Genomic DNA, 20,433 nt, shown 5'->3' with positions numbered 1-20,433 from the left:
ATATTGATATTTATAATCTTTAAGTCTGACTGTAAACTTTTAAGCCTAACATACCTCACCCTATATTTTGTTTAGTAGAAAACTGATATTGACAGTTTTTCCTGTTAAATTTTCCTTTAGAAACTTCCCCAATATAGTAAATGTTTGTAAACAAATCCTATCAAAGTAATTTTTACTGGGCTTTATCTTCAGATTTTAAAAATCACACGACAACAAAATAATAAAATGGCAGGGAGGTCTGTTTGTAATGAAGTTTACAACTTTCTCTAAATTTAATTATCTTTATTTTAGAGATAACATCCAATTTTTAAATGAATAAAAAATACTTTCTGTTTTTTGAAACTTTTTTAACTTATTTGTTATTTAAGAAAAATTGTATTAGTCTAAAATAAATTTTGCAAATTTTATTCAATGTTATCTGCTTATGAAAAATATTACAGCCAATTTAAATTTGTATTTATTAGTAATAACTTAATCACTATAAATATATATATATATATTTTTTGGTTATGAAGATTTTTAAAATTTTTGTTATTCAAGAATAAGCTATGAATAACAAAACGTCAAAAATATTCCAAAATAAATAAATTTACTATTTTATTTAATTTTAAAATTTGACAGGTTTTTATGCCTTCTATCTCTCACACAATTCATTAGTATTTATCATATGCAATATTGTTTAGTTTAAAATGTGATTAATTTATGGAACTGTTTTAAACAAACTATTAAGTCTTTATCTATTATAATAAAAGAATTACATTTTTTATTATTAAAATACCCTTTAAATATGTTAGCCAAGTAAAAACAATGTTTGTTATATATTTTGTGTAGAATTTTCATTATTTATATTTCATTATTTTAGAATTTTCATTATTTATATTTCATTATTGTAGAATTTTCATCATTTGTATTTGCATTTCTCAAATAAGATTTTTTTTAAATTTTTTATATGTTTAATTTAGGGTATCCCTTCATGAAGATTGGAGAGGCCTTCGTGATGACGAACTAAGTAAAGTTAGTGGTATCGATGGTTGCACTTTTGTGCATATGTCAGGATTCATTGGTGGTTGTAAAACAAGAGAAGGAGCAATTAATATGGCTTTAAAATCTCTAGGAATATAAAATTTTTTTTTTGTGTATTTTAGACATGAAGAATTTGAAAAGCAAACTTTGTTTTTAAAAAACAAGCATTAATTTTCCTATCATTTGTTTTGTTTAGCAATAAAACTTTTTCAAAATTAACAATTGTATTTATTGCATTCTAATTTTACATTAAAATATTAGTTAAAGATATGCATTTTAAAATGTATTTAAATTTTTTGTAACATAAATTTAATGGTGCATATATTTTCCCTTTTAAACAAAATCAAGAATATTTTCATCAGATGTAAAAAGAAAAACTTCTAGAGGCCAGGAAGGTATTATATGCTAGTGCCTCATAAAATAAAATAAAATTATAAACACTGGGGCAATTTTTTTACTTTATTTAATTCAACTAATAATAATTTTACATTGTGCAATTATTTTACTCCAACTTTAAATGTTGAAATACTTATATTTGGGACAAAAATAAATTCATATAGCTTGTGATTAAATTGATTGTTTGAAAATACTTTATAAAAGTAGGTTTAAAAGAATAGACTGAAAAATTTAGAATTAAAAATGAATAAGTGAATAACAGATAAATAAAGCAAAGCGATGATCTAAAATAGTTTATTTATAATATAGCTACAACTACAGGTCTTATTTGTTTTCTGTTGATTTATCTTTCCATAAATGGCTGTACCGGTTTATATCAAAGTCATCTTCAAATTGTTCCTCTATAACTACTTTCTTTATTCCCTTTCTTCTATTTAAATGTATATGCAATTCTTCAGCTGTTAACTTACTTGTATCCATTGGCAACTACAATAAATAACGTTACATTATGTAAAATATTAAAACACACCTTTGCATCTCCATGCTAAATTGCAGTGATATTGTCACTTTATAAATAGAATTATTCTACTCATATATTATGTTATCTTTACAAAATAAAAATTAATAATGAAAACACCTATCACAATGCTTAGGAATAAAATATCTAACTAAGTACCCATAAAAATACACATATTTGAAAATTGAATAAAGCATCGAAATGCTATTTCAAGATACAAATTTAAAAATGCTTACTTTTTTTTCCAGGTTGGTCCCAGTTATTACTTTTTCTGTATTAAACCAATTGTCTTAAAAGACTTTACTACATTTTTAAATATAGGTTTGCTTTCCAATTGCGCGTTTTTCAAATTATCCAAAGAGTAGATTTGGCAGAGTTTGAAATGCACAATCTTAGTTTTCTGTTCATGCACTTTCTAACAAAGGTCCACAGAAAGCCACTTTCTCTATGTATATATATATTGTAAAAATATGTGTTATTGCCATAGGCAAACATTACTTTCTTCTTAAAATGTAAAATGAATTTAGAGTTTACTTTAAATGAAAAAAAAATTATTCAAATTTTTAGTGTTTAAATATATAATTACTTTTTATTTTATGAAAAAAATCGAGAATTTAATCTCTGTTTAGTACACAATGCTAATGCGTGGCAATAACTCTTATAACAGTGAATTGAAAAATATGTACACAGCATTAATCAAATAAATAGTAAACACTTGAACCAAATCTTTTTATAACTGGGGCAGTTCTCAGAGACGGTGGAATACGTTCAGAATCCCTTCGAGTTTTAAACATTCGGTTGACTGAAAAGACTTTCTGAACAATCTAGTTTATAGTTTTTAAATAACATAACTCTTTATCCTGTAAAAAATTTCGTTTTTAAATATTTAAAATAATTTTGAAAGAAAAAATAAACTATATATTTGCAAATTTCATAATTTTCAAACATTTCGGCTCCATTTTTACTGTACTTTACAAATTAAGCAACCCAAATTGAATTCATCAGATTCTTGTTTTCTCAATGCATGTTTCACTCCAATATTCATTTCAATGAAAAAGTTACAATAAAAAAATACAGTTTGTGCTTTGCCATATAATATTTTCCATTACTAATAAAAGTTTGTTATTAAAGCACTTTATTTAACACTAAATCATTTAATATCAGAAGATATTAAAGTCACAATTAATTAATTGAAATTAAAATAGAACAAATTGTTTCAACTCTACCACACTGCAATAGTTTTAACAATTTGAATCACAATCCACTGATACCATGTCACAGAACTGACCAATCTAGTTTTCTAAAGTATCAATTAAATTAATTAGTTTTGTTAAAGTATTGATGCTTATGAAAAACTTTTAGGGTTAAAATCAACTATATTTTAAGGTATACACCACTGTTAAAAGAAACTTGTTTTTCTCTATAAATTTTATGATCATATAATAAATAATAAAAACTAATATCAATTTTTTTTACATTATTCTGCTTGTTTTGAATTTCGTTTAAAAAGTGTAAATGCTATTTCAATTATAGCATATAGAAGGAATTTATTGACACCTTAGGTTTGTGACCCTTCCGTTTTAATGACCGATACATGAAATACTGTTTCTTTTCCATAAAAGCAACACTATCTTAACATCGGTTAGAATTTAGCGACCGAAATTTAATTAAACTTTTTTCAATAAAGTTATAGCAACCTTACATTATAACGTCCACATTTCTTTGGACAACAGAGGTCTTTAAACCGAGCTCGACTCTATTAAGCAAAAATTTTATATCATCTATATTATTTATGTCCTTTTAGTTACACAAAGGATATTTTGTTAATTTTCTGCAGAAAAAGCATATAGAATACATATGTTAATCAGAAATTAAAAATTGTTTTTAGTGTTTAATTTTCATGAATCTAGTTCAAAATTATGTGCATGAAAACCACAAATATAAAAAATTCTGCTTTGAAAAAACACAATTTTAAGTAAATGAAAGTATACTTTTATTACATAAGCATCAATATAAAATATCAGTATGGCATACAGACATACTAGACAACAGCTGAAAACTTTGTGTATACACAAAAATGAAAAAAACTCAGAAATCATCTTAACTTTTATTGTAAGAGAAATATTAAAAAATTAAAATCAATGAAAAAAATACCAGTAAAAGCATAAAAATTATGAACAATTATAAAAGGACTCACTTTAATAATTTTTCTGGGCTCATGGTATCTAATTGTATAAGTTGAGCCATCAGAATTCACAACCATAGTTGGATACACACGGACATATTTTTCGCGGCCTATTTTCGCTATGCAAGTACGATTTGATCCATTTCTCACTTGCTCCCAGATGAAACAAACACTCCTAAGAAGAAAAAAAATATCAAATTTATCAGACTTTAAAAAGTACTCCTAATTTACTTGTAAATAATTGACATAAAAACTGACACCAATTTGTCAAAATTAAACTTTCTTACAATTAACAGACCAACTTTGAAATCATCGAGTTCACTAACAAAAATAGGTCAAATATTGGAAAACATGTAATGCATCTTTTATATATTGCAATTCTCTGAGGGGAGGTGGAGAGAATGGAATAAAGAGTTTTTACATAATCAAGCTAAAGGGGAAAAAATGCTTAAAACTGCCTAAAATATGAAAAGGTTAATCTGCAGAAAGGATAGTATATATATTCAAATATTCAGTTAAATGATAGAGTACTACATATTCAACACAGGAGTAAATTTATATTAGTTTTCATCATTACACATTAACTGAAGTTGTAAAATGATAAGGTTCGTTGTTGGTTGAATTAACAATTAATTCTTTTATTGCAAAGAAGTATGAATAATAGCATGGTTACATTAAGATAAATTCATATTACTTTATATTATTAGAAGGGCGACCAGCCCTACACACCCTTTGATCCCTATAAATGCGCCCTCTTTGTCTTTTTCTTTAAAAATAAGCCACCATCCCTTAAAACCCACCGACTTTTTATTCATATTCCATTTTTAAGAAAAATTAATTGTTAAAATATTGATTATACACAAAAATGATCTGTGTTTATAAATTTAACCCTTAATTTGTGTGCTTGAGTTAATTTGAGCACCCTAAACAGGCCAAACTGTCCACACTCGAGATAATTCGAGCAGTGTTGTATTTTATGGAGCTATAATTTTTCACACTCTAATATAATCGAGAATTGAAAATAAGAATATGAAAGCTGAGAAAAAAAATAGTTTTATTGATATTTATCATTTAAATAGGATTGTAAGCTATAACACTTATTTATTCAAGAATAAAATATAGCCTTTTTCCATGGAACAAAAGCGCAGTATATCAAAATTGTCCACCAAAAGAAAAGTTGATCCAGGAGCAGAATAAATTTTTTTACATAAAAAAAATGAAATTTTTTTAGGCTGGTTTTTTTCCAAAAAATCTGTGCGTAATCTGTGCGTTCTCTCCGCAGGCTTCTAATTATCATTGATAAACTAAAAATTTTTCTCTTATTTAGATGAGTGAAAATTACTTTTTTAAATACACATATAAAACAGTATATAAGTCAAAAACTTAAAAATCGTTGAGGATCAAATTCAGTTATTACATATTATAAATTTTATGTAGTTAAGTGAGTGCCCTTTTAAAATTCAAAGTGCCTTTTCCTATGAGGAAGCACCTTGCCCTTTTTTATTCATAGTTAGAACTCTGTTATACATATATATATATATATATATTCAAAATTTATTCTAAGCAATTTTAAAGTTTCTGAGATATTAAAAATGTAACAAATTTCTACAAGCCATTATAAAGGATTATTCATTTGTCTAAATGATGTCGCAATTTACATTATCTCACAGTTCTCTTACTTTCTCACATTTTCATACGGAAGTTCGAAAACTGAGGTCTATTAATTTTTTTTTAAGGTAACTGAAACACCAGAATATTTCCTGGATACTAATTCGATGTCTCTTTATAAAGTACTATACTTATTAAATTCTTCTTTTTTAGGATAAAGTAGTATTTTTTGTCTTTTTAAAGGATGTAGTAATTATGAACCCGGTAGCAGACTTTGATAAATTTCTCCGTAGCATCTTCATTAGTTCAATATTCTTAGATACTGACATGCAGTCAGAGACTAATAGTGGAAAATATAGACTTATTATACATGTATAGTTCCTTTACCAAGAGTCTGCACTTGGCTCCGCCTTCATCTGGGGTATCCGATGATCAGGGCTGTCTTAATAGAATGCAGGGCCCCCAGGCAAAGAAATTTTTTGGTCCCTTATGACATTTTATACTGTTTAAAATCGAACTAAAAAACTTCACATACATGAAATAAAGCATTTTTAAAGCATGCAATAATTTAAACAAATTTAAATACATTTTAATTTCTCCAAAAGACTGAATCCACATAAAAACTTCATTGGAACGCAGAAAAATAGATTTCGGTTAACTTTTTAAGTTTTCCCTATGATAAACTATTCAAATTATTGTAGTTTGCATAATAGTTGATCACTATGAGTAGAAAGAATAACAAAATGCACACTTTATACAATAGAATGTATTTATTTTTTAAAAAGTATAAGGCAATATTGTTTATACTTAGTTTTTTTTAAATAAAATTTATAAAAAGTGAGATTCTCAAGGGCCCACTGAGTGCGGGGGGCCCTCGGGCACTGCCCGAGTGTGCCCATGCGTAAAGACGGTACGGCTGATGATGCTATTTCTCTATTTTTGGTAGAAGGATGCAAACAGTCCTGATCAAGGTTGCTATTTGGCGATCGCATGACAAAAATATTTCTTTATGTGCATTTTTTAACATTAAATATTTCATACATTTGATTATAATTCTCTTTTTTGAGTGAATAATTAGTTATTTTGGAGACATTTTGCTGGGAGAACAGCAGTTTTTAAATTTAAAATATATTTAATTAGCTAGAGTAACGAAAGGTATAATAGCAGATGAAAAAGCGAAGTAAGTGACTGAAAAAGAATTCACCGTTAGCATTTGGAGCACATTAAGGGTTGCCTAATTTTCAAGAGCAGAAATGTTTCTCCCCTTACTCACTCATGGAAATGAACTCTGCGTCCGAGGCGGTGGAGCCAAGTGCCAACTCCTGGTAAAAACTATATAGCAATGTGGGACTAGATAAGGTAAATAATAATTACATCAAAATTTCATGTAATGAATAAATCCTACATAATAAAAGCCTCTAACCAAATAATCAAAAATTTTCAGGTATTTATAAAATTTTTCATTTTTTTTCATTTTCCCTCATTTTTAAATATTCTATCTGAAAATTAATTATCGCCCCACTTTTAAATTTAAAAAGTAGAAAATTAACTGTGATTCTTTTTTAATTTTAAGCTTAGATTTTTGAAATTTTAAGCTTAAAAATCTGCAGATATTTTTCAGCTTGACTTAACAAGTGTTTTAAGATAAGATGCCATAGAAACCTTCAGCATCTGTTGCCATGCTGCAAGGTTTCTGTTACCAGAGTCATGAGTATAAAACTCATACACAAATATGACTAAACAAAAAACTGATTACAATTTTTAAGAAACTATTGCACGATAAAATATTTTGTGCAGAAAACCTAACTTTAATTTAATACATAAACACTGCGTATCTGTGTGTTTTCTTACATGCAAAAGTCAATGATTAGCTATAATAATTTTAAATTAATAAAGAAAAAAAAACAAGGTTATAGAATTCTTGAAAGGTTTTAACATCTAATTTATAATGTTAAGTTTGAAAAAGAAAATGGTACTCAGCATGTAAAAATTTTCTTAAGAATAAACATATTTCTACCAATGTTATAGGGAAATTTTGAAGTTTCCTAGACTTGGCGAAAAAATATTGTGAATATGCAATTTAATTTTGCCCCTCTCAAAAATTGGGCCTCTGCGACGTCCATTTACACAAAATAATATCTCCCAACAAAGAAAGGTATAGTTTTTAACTTAAAAAATTAAATGAAGCATCTGTTGCCTAGAAGACAAAATAAAAATAAAGCAGTAGAAAATTAATATAGTATATATTGCATCAAAGAAGTAGTAAGTTAAAAATGATTATTTCAAATAATATTTAAGTTAAAAATGATTATTTCAAATAATATTTAAGGAACATACTTGCATAATACTCGCGACATTTTAACTAGAAAATCTTAAGAAAAAACTGCTTTTAAATAAAATATTTCCGGACAACGTGATGTACAAATCACTTATTAAGATTGTAATAGTAAAATTACATTTTAAAAGAAAGCAAAACAAATATGTTTGTTTTGACTACAGAAAAGTGCGACGAGATCTTTGTGTTAACTTACAGCTCTGTATTGCCACTAATGTAGCTTAGGGTTGAGGCTTCATAAATAGCAGGAAGTTTCAATAAAAAATCAGAAGCAGTTTGTAGCTTGCATAGATATTCGAGGATTGAAAGACAAGTTCACGATACCGATAAATGCTGGATTCTAATACGTCGTATAACTAATACGCCGAATCATGATCAATTTCCAAGAATTTTCCCTTCGTATTGAATTATAGATTTAACCGGTGGATATAGGGTCTTATTACTTTCACATCCAGTCAAGAAATTTGTTTCATGGGACGCTAAGAAAAAGCTCTGTTTGATCAATATTTGTCTTCTTCTAATCTTATTTAAATTTATGTTCAATTTTTATTCAATAGAATATTACTTTTCTTTTGATTCAAACTTCTTTTTTTCAAAATTTTACATTTCACAAATTATTTGAAGTACCTTTTTCGGTTACCCGAGTGCAATGAAATTGAACTTTTTTCTTCTTTTTGTGAACGTCCATTTTCTTCAGTGTTTAAAAAATAAATTAAATAAAATTGTAAAGAAATAATTTAAAAAATGTTGGCGGAAGTTCACTCTTTCGGCGACTTTTCGCTTACGACCAGCTGACCGAAAATTACCTTATGGATGGTGTTTTCTACACCTTGCAGCGTTCCCTATAGGCAGGGCCGGATTAACCTATAGGCACACTAGGCACGTGCCTAGGGCCTACGAAATTCAGGGGCCTACGAAAAACTTGAGAGAAAAAAATTTGTTGACAAAAATAATTTAGCTTTAAAAACAACAAGTGCATTTTGTACAAAATTATGAAGATAGTACAAATAAAAATATAATATTTTTCGGTAATAAATTATTTTGCAGAATCTTATGATCTAATATATTACTTTTTTGGATTCAACGAAATCTTGTACTATGCTGTCGAATTCCAAACTATGCAAAATGTCGTATTCAATAGACATAAGTGCGAGCGATGCCAAACGATCTTGATTCATTGTTGAACGCAAAATTTTTTTTATCAATTTTAATCTGGAGAAAGATCCTTCTCCTTCTGCATTTGATCCAAGAATCGACAAATATATTCTTAATGCAATGTGAACGTTTGGAAAAGTATTCACAAGTTTATCTTCAATTTGAGCCTTCAACATTTCGTGTGCAGATTTATGTTCATACAAATTTGAAAATAGTAAAAATTCATCTACAAAGTTTTCCTCTAAATCGGATGAGTAAATTTTCACCAAATTTTGCGCTTTTAGTTTAATTTCAGATTCTGACAAAATTTCGATAGACAAATTTGTAAAATAAAATTCATATTAATAAAAATGTAAAAAAAAAATATGCAAGAAAATTTTATCATATAGTATTTTGAAAAGAGGGGAGGAGTGGGGAAAGGAGGGGAGGGCCCAAAAACGGCTATGCCTAGGACCTACGAAAGGTATAACCCGACTCTGCCTATAGGGAAAGCTGCAAGCTCGGTACCGACTAAATTTCCGGGTTACTGTTTCCCTTGTATTTTAAAGCCATTTGGCATCATTCTGTTTTGAGATTCTTGCAATCAATGTATTTGATTACTTATTACTTGTGTTTACAATGCTGAAAGTGTTAACACTAACGTAAGATGGTGCACAGCTGGCAACAAGAACAAACAGTAATAAACTTATGGAAAAAGGCCATATCAAGACTGCCAAAAAAGCGAGTTATTCAAAATCTAGCAACCATGTCACATTTTTTAACAATATATCTCTAAGTAACTAAAACAAATTTTCACTTCAAACTTACCAGAATTACATAATAACATTAATATCTTATGAAATACGGCAGATTTGAGCTCATAAATTGTCTAATTTTTTTTTTTTTTTTTATTGAAAACAAAATTATCAGTTTGAAAATATCGCCTCGCAGAATAACGTGTAGTAAGCAGCTGCAAACTTTCTAACCGGAACTAGAGCAGGCATACAGCTCGAGATTGTTATTGTTTACATATATACTGAAAACACCATCCATTGGAATGTGTTAAGAAATAGACTGTGTGGTGATTAATTGATGGAATCCTAAATATCTCAGATAAATTTCATACCCACCAGCCTCTCACAATTTTTGAAGAATACTTCTCTCAGTGGTAATGAAATACAATTTGTATTGAAGCTTTTAATTAAAATAAGATTTAATTTTGTCTTTGCTTAAAACCCTTACATCTCATCATATTTTTTATATTTTTTATGTATGTTTGATGGTTTTCATTTGTTGTGGTGTTTAAAATTTTTTAAATTCAATTTAATTCAATTAGGAATCAAATATGAAAGACAAAATTTCGTAACCATTTTCAGAGCAAAATCTTCTAACCAAACGGAATAAGCTGACAACTAGGAATTTTATTAACAATTTAAAATTAAGATTAAAGACTTGGTGTATTTCTAAAAAGAAAATTTCACTAAACTTTTTTTACGAATGCAACATAACTTAATATAGTTTGTGTTTAGTGAGCTTTCTTGCATGTTATTAAAATTTCATTCAATGCCATTGCAAAAGGAAACCAAACTTTTATTTGTCAAAGATGTAGCATATTTAAGAAACTAAATAATTATAATTTTTACAAACAGGATTTGAAGTTGTTAATTACACAAAGTTAGAAATGATGTTATGCAATAAATGGAATTAGTATGCATATTAGACATAATTTATTTCATGATAATGTATTATAATTTAGCAAAATATTTAATTTTGTACTTAATTTTTCGTCACATGTTTAGTAGTTCACTTATATTAAATTTTGTTTGTAAAAACTAGATTAATGAAATATGTTTTACTTCATATAATTTTGAATGAAAAGTTACAAAATTTAATTTATAGAACATTAAGTTAATAATTTAAAAGAACAACTTGGTTAAATAATTGCAAAAAAAAAAAAAAAAAAATGCTTAGAAATAATAAAATGTGAAAAAAAACCCTCTTGGTTGAAGGATGGGTTTTTTTTCAAGTTGACCCAATCAGAAAAAACTTCCTCCAGATTTTCATGGGCATCCATTGTGGCAAAAATTGCTGGAAACACTCAAGTTTAGAGCTTTTTCACTCAAGTTGGAGGCCACTTTGCTGGGACCATTTAAGGAGGATCAGTCCTTTACAGGAAAGCGAACGCTCTATCCCCTGAGCCATCGCGACTCTTACTGAAATTTTTTTAAATTTTATAACCGTCGTTCAACAGCTGAACCAATTTTGGGTTTACGACTACTAATGTTCAACTCCGGAGCTTTGTAATTTTGAACCAATCCAGAAGACAAGGAAACTCCTGGATCAGTAAGGTATAATTTGTTATGGAAACATGGAGGACTTTGAGATTTGGCAGATTTAACGTGCACTAGTCACCATTTACTACACGGGGAGTCTTCGGCCAGCGATTTTAAATTATGTTTGTAATTGTAGGTGCAATATTTTTTCTACAATTTAAATGTGATGTCTTTGTAGTCATAAACACATCTTCTTACATTTTTTCTTTAAATAACTCACAGTATAAATGCTATCATAAATCTTGTACAACATTTGCCCTAACTTTTGTTAAACAGAATCCTTTAATTTTTTTAGCTCAATTTGGGGGGGGGGATTTAAATCAATATTTGAAAAAATTAGGTAAAAGAAAATGTTATTTTAGGTATCGTTAATACTTTAAATGTTCATTGAATTTATGAAGTGTAGACCATAGTTCTATGAAGATCACAAATCTATCTTAGAAGTAGCTTATAGTTTTTGCATCTCCTAGTATTATGATGCCAGACTTAAGGGGTCAAACTTCTGGCAGCTATTTTAAGTTAAAAATTATGAAAAAACAGAAAATATACCCATACTTTTATAAATTGTATAGATATGGAGTAAGATTTTGTAAATTTCTTTAAAGCAACTTAATTTGAAAATGCCATAAATTTTGTTTTCTGGAAAACGGTTCTGAGCGATTCCACTTGACTTTTGCTCTGAATCTTCTTTAAACTTAACTTCCTCTTCTCGATTCTTTCTATGAATTTGTTACTATATCGTTTTTTCTTCTTCTCCCGTTTGCTAAAAAATTGCTAAGATCCTATTTAGTTTTTGTTTTAAAATCATTTTCAAGCCTGCTGACAAAACTTAAGCATCTTGAACATCAGGGTAGAAAATCGTTGAGACATTAATCACATTCCTCGTCAGTGCGATCTTGGTTACATCGTACAGACGAAAACAAACGCTTTAAAATTTAGACTAAGGGAATACGATTATTATGTCTGTTAACAATATTGTGCTATATCATCAAGTACGGCATATAGTTGAAATCTTGAGCATAAATTTAATTTCCCCAATACCATATTTGCACCCTCGTCAAATCAGCTCATCTTAATATCCCGTAATCTTGTTTCATTCATACGAATGCCGATTCCCTCGTTAACAACATGATTTCCTCAACATCTCTCCATAGCGCGTGGAAATGCATTTTGACCTAATTCGCCTCTCTCGGCCACATTGGACTTTCTACTTTTTTTCATCTTTATTTACTTTTCCTGTTTCAAACTCTGCTGACACGGTTGTTCTAATTTTATTTTTCACTTTTATTCAAATCACTTTTTTTTTTCACCTTCATGTCAGGCAAATCTTGAGAATGGGTTCATATTTTTGAGCACTTGAAACACGTCAACTGTAATTACCATCTTTAAATTTTTTTGAGATCAATGAATTCTTTTTTTACTTATCAAGTTTATTTACCGCTTCAGTTCCTTGGAATTATTTATTTTACGTTATATTCATGCTAACATTATGTTAGTTTCCATTACTCTTAGGATGCCTTAAGACGCTTATATTTTTTGACGAAATAAATAACAAGCTTTAATTCGTGAAGAATTTTTTTATTTATTATTTTGCTATTTTGTCAAAAAATAATTCATTAAAAGAACAAAGAGCAATGAACACTACAGTAATAATAGAAATCACTGCGTTAAATTTTCAGATTAATCGGATAAAAAATTTAAGTCTTGGGTCCGCACTTACCAAAGGAAACAAATTGTATTTAAAAGAAAAAAAAATATTTTGAAATTTCTTTCTAATTATGTTCTAAATCATCTTCATGGTGTCCCCTCTAACTACTCCGTAGTGTAGACTACAAGTTTGCGCAGAATCTGAATCGAATTAGTTTGAAAATGAGCAATTTTTTTTTACTTTCAAATATTTTGGCAGTTTTCAAAGCCTATTTTTAGGTTTCACTACTCATAGTAATATAATATGTTTTCATAAGTTTGAATGGCAACCATATGATTAACGTTATAATGTGAAATAATTTTTGTGTAAATAAAACGTTTCGCACACAAAGATTTATATTTTTTTCTATAAAAATCTTGCTAAATGCATTAAGCAAAACTGTAGTTCACGAATGATTGTCCATCACAATAAAACATAAAATCTTTTCTTGAACTAAAGTGGCTTGATAGTTTATCAACTGAACTTTTATAAAAGTGTTTTTTAAAAAAAACACTAAATAAATAATCCCACGAAACTTAAGCGGTATGATGAAAAAACTTCATTCGTTACAAAAATATCCGAATCGGAAAAAAAAAAAAAGTCACCATGTGTCAAACGCTCAAAAACAGGCGCCCATTTTCGAGTCTTGCCAGACGTGAATGAGATAAAACAAAAGTGATTTGAAATATTATATATTTTTTTTTTTGCATTTTTCTTCGGCAACTTTACGTTTTATATTTCAAATCACTTCTGTTTCTCCTCCTCGTCTGACAAGTCTTGAAAATATGCGCCTATTTTTTGAGTGCTTGAAACATGTCGACCAGGGCTGTTTTAATAGAATGCTGGGCCCCACAGGCACAAAAATGTTTTATAACATACCATAATGTTTAAAAACGAACTAAAAAACTATACATACATAAAAAAAATCATTTTTAAGATATGATGCAATAATTTTAAGAAATTCAAACACATTTTGATTACCCCAAAAACTCAAATAAAGCATTTTTAAACTATGTATAATTTTTTAAAAAAATTGAGATGCTAACCAGTTTTAATCCTCAAATAATAAAATAATTTTCAAAACCATGGGAGTTAATTAAAATTATTAAATTAAATAAACATAAAGGTATAACAAATTTTTTTAAAAATTCATAAAGTATGAATTATTTTGTCAAACTAAACAGTTGTTAAATCATCTTTCAATGCCCTAGTACCTAAAATTTTCATTGGAACAAAGAAAAATAGATTTCGGTTGCCGATTTAAATTTTCTTGGTGATAAACTATTCAAATTATTGGTGTTTGAATGATTATCAATCACTATATGTGGGAAAAAATGCACACTTTATACAATAGAATATACGTATTCAAAAAAATATATAAGGCAATGTTGTTTATTCTTAGCTTTTTTTAATACAATTTATAAAAAGTAAGATTATCAAGGGCCTGGGCCCCTTTGGCACTGTGCCGATGCGTAAAGACGGTACTTATATCGACTGTTATTTCCAATTTGGATATTTTTGAAGCGAATGACGTTTTTCATCAAGTAAAACAAGAAATGTGTTTGAAATCATGAAGTTAAAAGGAACAATTTTAAAAAAAATGGTTCGAATTAATGAAGTTACTTTAATCTGGAACTACTTTTACCAAAACTAAATTCTGCTTATACAAATTAAAAAAAAAAATCTTGAATTCAAAGTGTAAAATGATTCTGTCCTTGACAATGACCTGAACTTGAACTCCCATAAAATCCATGAAACTGGACACGCTTGTCGTACGCTGCAGATGTCCACTGAAATAAGTTCTCCAATCATAACAGTGGCCCATACTCCATTGTTCCGAAGTCACTTGTCATCAGGTCCAAATCCCCACTCCTGTTTTCATCGAGTCAGAAGATTTTTACAGCTGAGTTAACTCCTCATTCATCAAGCAAAGCATCACACTAAAAATAACAAAAATAAAAGAGACCAAACAATCTTAAATATTCTGCCTGTCCTTGGAAAAGTGTTCTCTGGGAGTGAAAGGATAGTCAGTATCCGGGTGTTAAAGGGTGTGGATTTTAGCTTTCTTTTAAGTAGCCATGTTTCTTTCTAGGACACTTGACAGTTGATTTCAAAGAGATAGCTTATATAAAGAGGTTAGGTTGTGTAAATCAGATTAGAAATTTTTTGCCACTGTGGCCAGAACATCACTTGTTTGAGTGATGGGCTTAGAACTCTTCAACATCTATTGAATTGTTAAGTTTTGAAGAGCGCACAGAAATAACTCTATTTTATCATGAATTAGAATTGAAAGGATTAGGTTTTGAGAACAAGAAAGATTTTAAAAAAAAGTATTACTTTATCTTTAAGCTTATTTAAGTTATTACATTTTTATTAACTGCTTTTGCGTTTTTAAGGGCGGAAACGTGAAATAAAAATTTCAAACTGACTAGTTTTAGCGCGCAAATTTTAATTGGAGCTTCGTGTGTAAGGAAAATAAATGTTTCAAACGTTTTCTAGCCACAGTAAAATTCATCATTAGTCAAAATTTCGATGAACTATGGCTCTCAAACTTGCACTGAAGCTGTGTGTCGGATTATAATCCAAGTTTTAATCGTTTTCTTACCGTTACAAAGAGAATTAACGGCCATATTATCAGCAAGGAATTGCACGTTAATCCAAATTTTGAACTCTTTGCTATTAGTTAGTGTTGTAACACTCTACAAGTTGTAATAGTTTCCTGAGCATTGCAAACAGAGTTTATTTTGCCTGATAAAATTTATCGTTTGTTGAAACTTCGCTAGCTAGAGCGCTGTAACTTCAATTTGAGCTAGAATACAAAATAAGTTGTTTTCTAAAATGTGTAAGAATCATTATCGTCAATTGAAAATTTGATCTCTATCACACGTTAACAAACTAACAGATACAAAACCAAAAAGAAAATAATAAAATATAAGACAAAGTTTTAAAACCTTTTTTTTACCAAGTAGATTAAAAAAGAGTGAAACAATACTATAGGTTGGGCATTATTTAAGTCATGATTTTTGGTAGAGCATGAGCTTGATTTTTTTAAAATCAATTTTTTATTTTATATTATTATTGCAAGGGCTGGGATTCTTTTCAAGCATTTGTTTTAAATAAGCGAACCAATATTTCATGTTTTTACCATTTCCTCTAACCTTTTAAGTATAATTTCTCTATATGCATGGGGTGAGCATGATAGCTCTGGGAAAGAGCGCTCGCCTTCCGATAATGTGAACAGGGATCAAATCCCAGCGATGGCTGGTGGATACGAATTCCGAATCTGGCTTGCACCGGCCACAGTGCTGACGTAAAATATTCTCAGTGGTAGACAGATCATGGGTTAGAGTCCCCTTGCCGTTAGGCTAACCATAGGAGGTTTTTGTAGTTTTCCACACTATGTAGCACAAATACTGGTTAGTTTCATCAAAAATTCCTCTACGAAAGCAAATTTCTTCCAGTTCTTGATTCAGAAGTTCCCTTGTCTTCTAGAATGTGTTCAAAATTATAAAGCTATAGAATTGAACATTCGCAGTCGTATAAACCCAAAAAGTTGGGTCGGCTGTTCGATTACAGTTATAAAATAAAATATGCATGGCGCTCTGTGTTATGACAATTCGTAATATAGATTTTTAACATCTCTCTGATATTTAAGAAAATAAAAATCACGCACATTTCTTTCTTTTAATACCATAAAGAGAAACTTATATCATGTTTAATATAAATTGATTTTTAAACTAGCCATGTTAAAAGTTCTGACTTCAAATTTTTGTGAGTGACATCTTTATACTTCTAAAATAGATGGTATATACCCCCTCCCGACCATAATTGAAATCCTTCTACTAATAGAGAGCGGAGAGCAATTTACTCATTAAATTGTCTTTTTGCTTGAAGTTGTTAAGCAAAACTCTCCCGAAACATAATTTAAGACTTGAATATTTTCGGCGAAATGACAAGTTCTTCAGAAAAATCTTCATTAAAAGACTTTTTTTGTGATGCCGTACTGCAAGAAAGGTGGAGTTCATCGTGATATAGGGTCATGGCATCATTACACGCTGCAAAGACCCAAAACACCTGCCCGTCATCAAATCAAGAAAAGCGTTTCCGACTTGCAGACAGTACCTCATATAACAAATTGTTAAGTTTGTTTTTATTTGGAATACTTGCACCATAGTTAGCTAATTGTGGTTTAAACTTGTGAATCATACATTTGACGGTCTGGGAAAGGTCACAACATTCTCCAATTTATAGTATCCATTTATTTTATGCTTCGTTTGATATCTCGTAAAAAAAATTTCTCTTAACTTCGCCATTTTTTTTACTACAGGTTTACCAAGACCATTTATCGATCACGCTTTTTATGGACTTTTAATTTACTTTTTGTGGTTTTCCTCATTCTTTCACTGGCATTTTCTGATTATTTTGTACTTTTTCTTCCTACATCAATTCTGGACTTGCAATTATAGTCATTCAGAGATAAATTGTGTCGGAAACAGGTTCAAAGTGGTATGTCTTCTTCATTAAATGCCTTGGATACAAGATAATTTCGCAACTTTTAAGATATTTTAGAGTTTTCGTGAAAATAATAAACAAGAGAGAGATAGAGACAATCTGACAATACAGAAATAAAAGGATTAACGATGTCTACGTGCAATAAAGTTTTTAATTCTAGTTTTTTTGTTGTTTTTTCAAAAAAAAAAATTTTTTTTTATTAACAAATTATCAAACATTAGTATCACTTATTATCAATTATTAGTATCAAACAAATAGTTTTTTGAAAAAAAACGATACATTCCGAATAATTTGGTTTAAATTTAATTTGCAACACTATACAGGATTCAAGGAGCTCCCATAAAATTAGCTAATTTATTAGAGTTGATTGCTAATTAATTTCAAATGGAACTCAAAATAAGAATATTTTATAATAACTATAAATATTCATAAGAACAAGTTTGGTATTAGAATACTCAAAAATAAGTGATATTTAAAAATTATACCACACTGAAAAAATTCCGGATTAAATTCCGGCAAAAAGTACCGGCAATCAGGGTGCGGTACTTTTTACCGTAAAATCCATTTTTACCGTAACATGTGAAGGGGCAAAAATTCTGATATACCATATTTTTCCCAATAATAATTACAAAAAAATCGCTGAATCACTCTAAATAAATAAATATTCCATTGAAAATTATGATATAATATTTTACGGTAAAAATGGATTTTACAGTATAATGATGTATTCAATGTGCCGGTACTTTATACCGTAATTTGATCCGTATTTTTTTTAATGCACGAATAGTTTACACAAAAATATCGCTGAAGTTTCTAATCGAGTAAAGATGAAAAGATTTGTCAAAATTTCGAAAATGTTTCCAAAATGTACAACAAGACTTATACTATCTCGACAATAATCGTGAAATCCATAATAAATTTTCCAATTTAATCCTAGCACGCACCTCTTAAAATTTTGAGGTCAACGAATTTTTAATTTTAATTCGTCAATAACGGTATATCAACGCCTTATATGTTTTTTACCACGTAAAATATAAATAATGCATGTCTAATAAAAATTATCCCAATCGTGCGCCCAAACACATGCGCGCAATTATTTCAAATTTATAAATTATGTGTACCTTCGATATTTTATTACATAGATGGTCAGGTGTTCAAGGTCGTTTCCTTATATGGAGCAAAGTGGGAGGGGCTTAAGATTGACCTTCAAATAAGAGAAAGTATGAGGAATAAAGAATATTATGGTGCTTATTGTTTTCTTTAGATGATCGCCTACGCAAAATCGCATGCGATGGTGGTATTGTTTAGGAGTTTCACATCTGTGATTTTTTTTACCTTCGAATTTTTGAAACCAAGGTTCTCTCTACCTAAACATGTCATGTAATCAATCGCATATCCTATTTCACAATTTTTGCACATGAGATTTTTAGAAAAGTTGGTCCAATAACAGTTAATTCTCGCAAAATGAAAGTAGCTTTACTTGTTTTCTTTTTAATATTATTATATTTTTCTTGTAAAAAAGACAACTATACAATGACAAATCATTTCATACCAAACGATAGTTAGGAGAGACTGCAGTGAAAATGACTCATTCGCAAACGACTTTTGCTTTAACTTGCCATTTCGAATCCATTGAAAAGATAAAATTTAAACATTATGAATAATATTAAAAGTTCTAGTTTATTTTACTCTTTTCAGCTGTTAATTATCATGTTTATTCTGAAAAATATTATACTTAATTAATTGAGATTAATTCGTTACAAAAATATTAAATTTCTTACTATAGATAAAAATCTAATGATGATTTCACAGTTTCCTATTGTTGTCCGTACATATTTTCGTATCCCTAACTTAGAATTATTTCCCTGTACTACTATTATTACGCTTTTAATTCACAAGTTTAAAACTAAGAGAATTATTGTTTTTATTATTATTATTATGCAATTCTGTGCTACATTTTTAAGTAGAGGTATTTAGAAAGGTGGTCTAATCTTATTAACCATTTTACAATTATTAATTTTGTGCAAATAACATTAATCTACAGTTATAAGCTTCAGTTAAAGAGATCTGTTAAATGATTTACAACTTAACGATCAGCTTCATGCACAATGAGATGCAAGCAAAAATAACTTTTAAGCATCTATCCGCTCGCTTGGTAAGTAAGCGAAAATAGTAAATTATGGTTGTGAACTCGTTTGAACTATATAATGTTGTAACAATATAAATGTTATTCTTAAAAATGATTACTTAGAAAAATTACTTCTGTTCACCAATAGATCTAAGTATTTATAATGCTGAAAGATAATAATATTTTGGACGTTTGAAGTGGGGGCACAAGCGTAAGCAAACAGAATTTCTTTTAGTACATATATGCTAAGCGAATAATTTTAACTTTAATATAAAAACTTTTTTCTGCCAAGAAACAATAATTATTGCGAAGCAATCATCCAGGTTTGTGAGCGGCTTAGCCCCCTAGTATACAGATAAAAAAATAAAAAATGGTCCAGAAGAATGCAAAAAAGAATCGTGAATTTTCTAGTCAGGTGTTAAAAGTTCAAGTAGGTATCAATATATCATTACATCAAATTGCACCAAATATCACAAATAATTTTACACAATATTTTGGAATTAAAAATATTGTTAGAAATTTTTTAAATTTCATAAAAAACAAACAAAAGTAAATATTTTTTAAAAAATATAAGT

At 28.7% G+C, this 20,433-nt stretch overlaps 2 protein-coding genes across 5 annotated transcripts in view; one reads left to right on the top strand and one right to left on the bottom strand.

Moving 5' to 3' along the window:
• The window catches only part of LOC107451376 (MYG1 exonuclease), a 39,754-nt gene extending 38,512 nt beyond the window's left edge, over positions 1-1,242 (top strand). For all 4 annotated transcript variants that reach the window (XM_071179911.2, XM_087162692.1, XM_043057398.3 and 1 more), the window contains exon 8: positions 963-1,242. In XM_071179911.2, the coding sequence (XP_071036012.2) occupies positions 963-1,122 (160 nt within the window). In that variant the 3' untranslated portion in view covers positions 1,123-1,242. The remainder of the gene's footprint in view (positions 1-962) is intronic.
• A 457-nt stretch (positions 1,243-1,699) lies between these two features.
• Positions 1,700-8,270, bottom strand: mRpL55 (mitochondrial ribosomal protein L55). The gene is made up of 3 exons (XM_016067527.4): positions 8,067-8,270; positions 4,134-4,296; positions 1,700-1,905 (listed from the first exon to the last, which is right to left on the bottom strand). The coding sequence occupies exons 1-3, from the start codon at positions 8,084-8,086 to the stop codon at positions 1,744-1,746; spliced, it is 345 nt and encodes a 114-aa protein (XP_015923013.1). The 5' UTR covers positions 8,087-8,270; the 3' UTR covers positions 1,700-1,743.
• Positions 8,271-20,433: the final 12,163 nt, after the last annotated feature.

Source organism: Parasteatoda tepidariorum, chromosome 1, assembly GCF_982258835.1.
Source record: "Parasteatoda tepidariorum strain Cologne lab strain chromosome 1, Ptep-v5.0, whole genome shotgun sequence".
Taxonomy (NCBI): domain Eukaryota; kingdom Metazoa; phylum Arthropoda; class Arachnida; order Araneae; family Theridiidae; genus Parasteatoda; species Parasteatoda tepidariorum.
The sequence above is the reverse complement of the archived record's forward strand: the minus strand, read 5'-3'. Positions and strand labels throughout refer to the sequence as shown.

Coding starts and splice junctions, on each gene's coding strand:
- mRpL55 (XM_016067527.4), bottom strand. CDS start 8,086: ATGTCGCGAGTATTATGCAA. Junction 4,297..8,066: donor ATGTCGCGAGTATTATGCAA/GTATGTTCCTTA, acceptor TTTTCTTCTTAG/GAGTGTTTGTTTCATCTGGG. Junction 1,906..4,133: donor AGCCCAGAAAAATTATTAAA/GTGAGTCCTTTT, acceptor TATTTATTGTAG/TTGCCAATGGATACAAGTAA.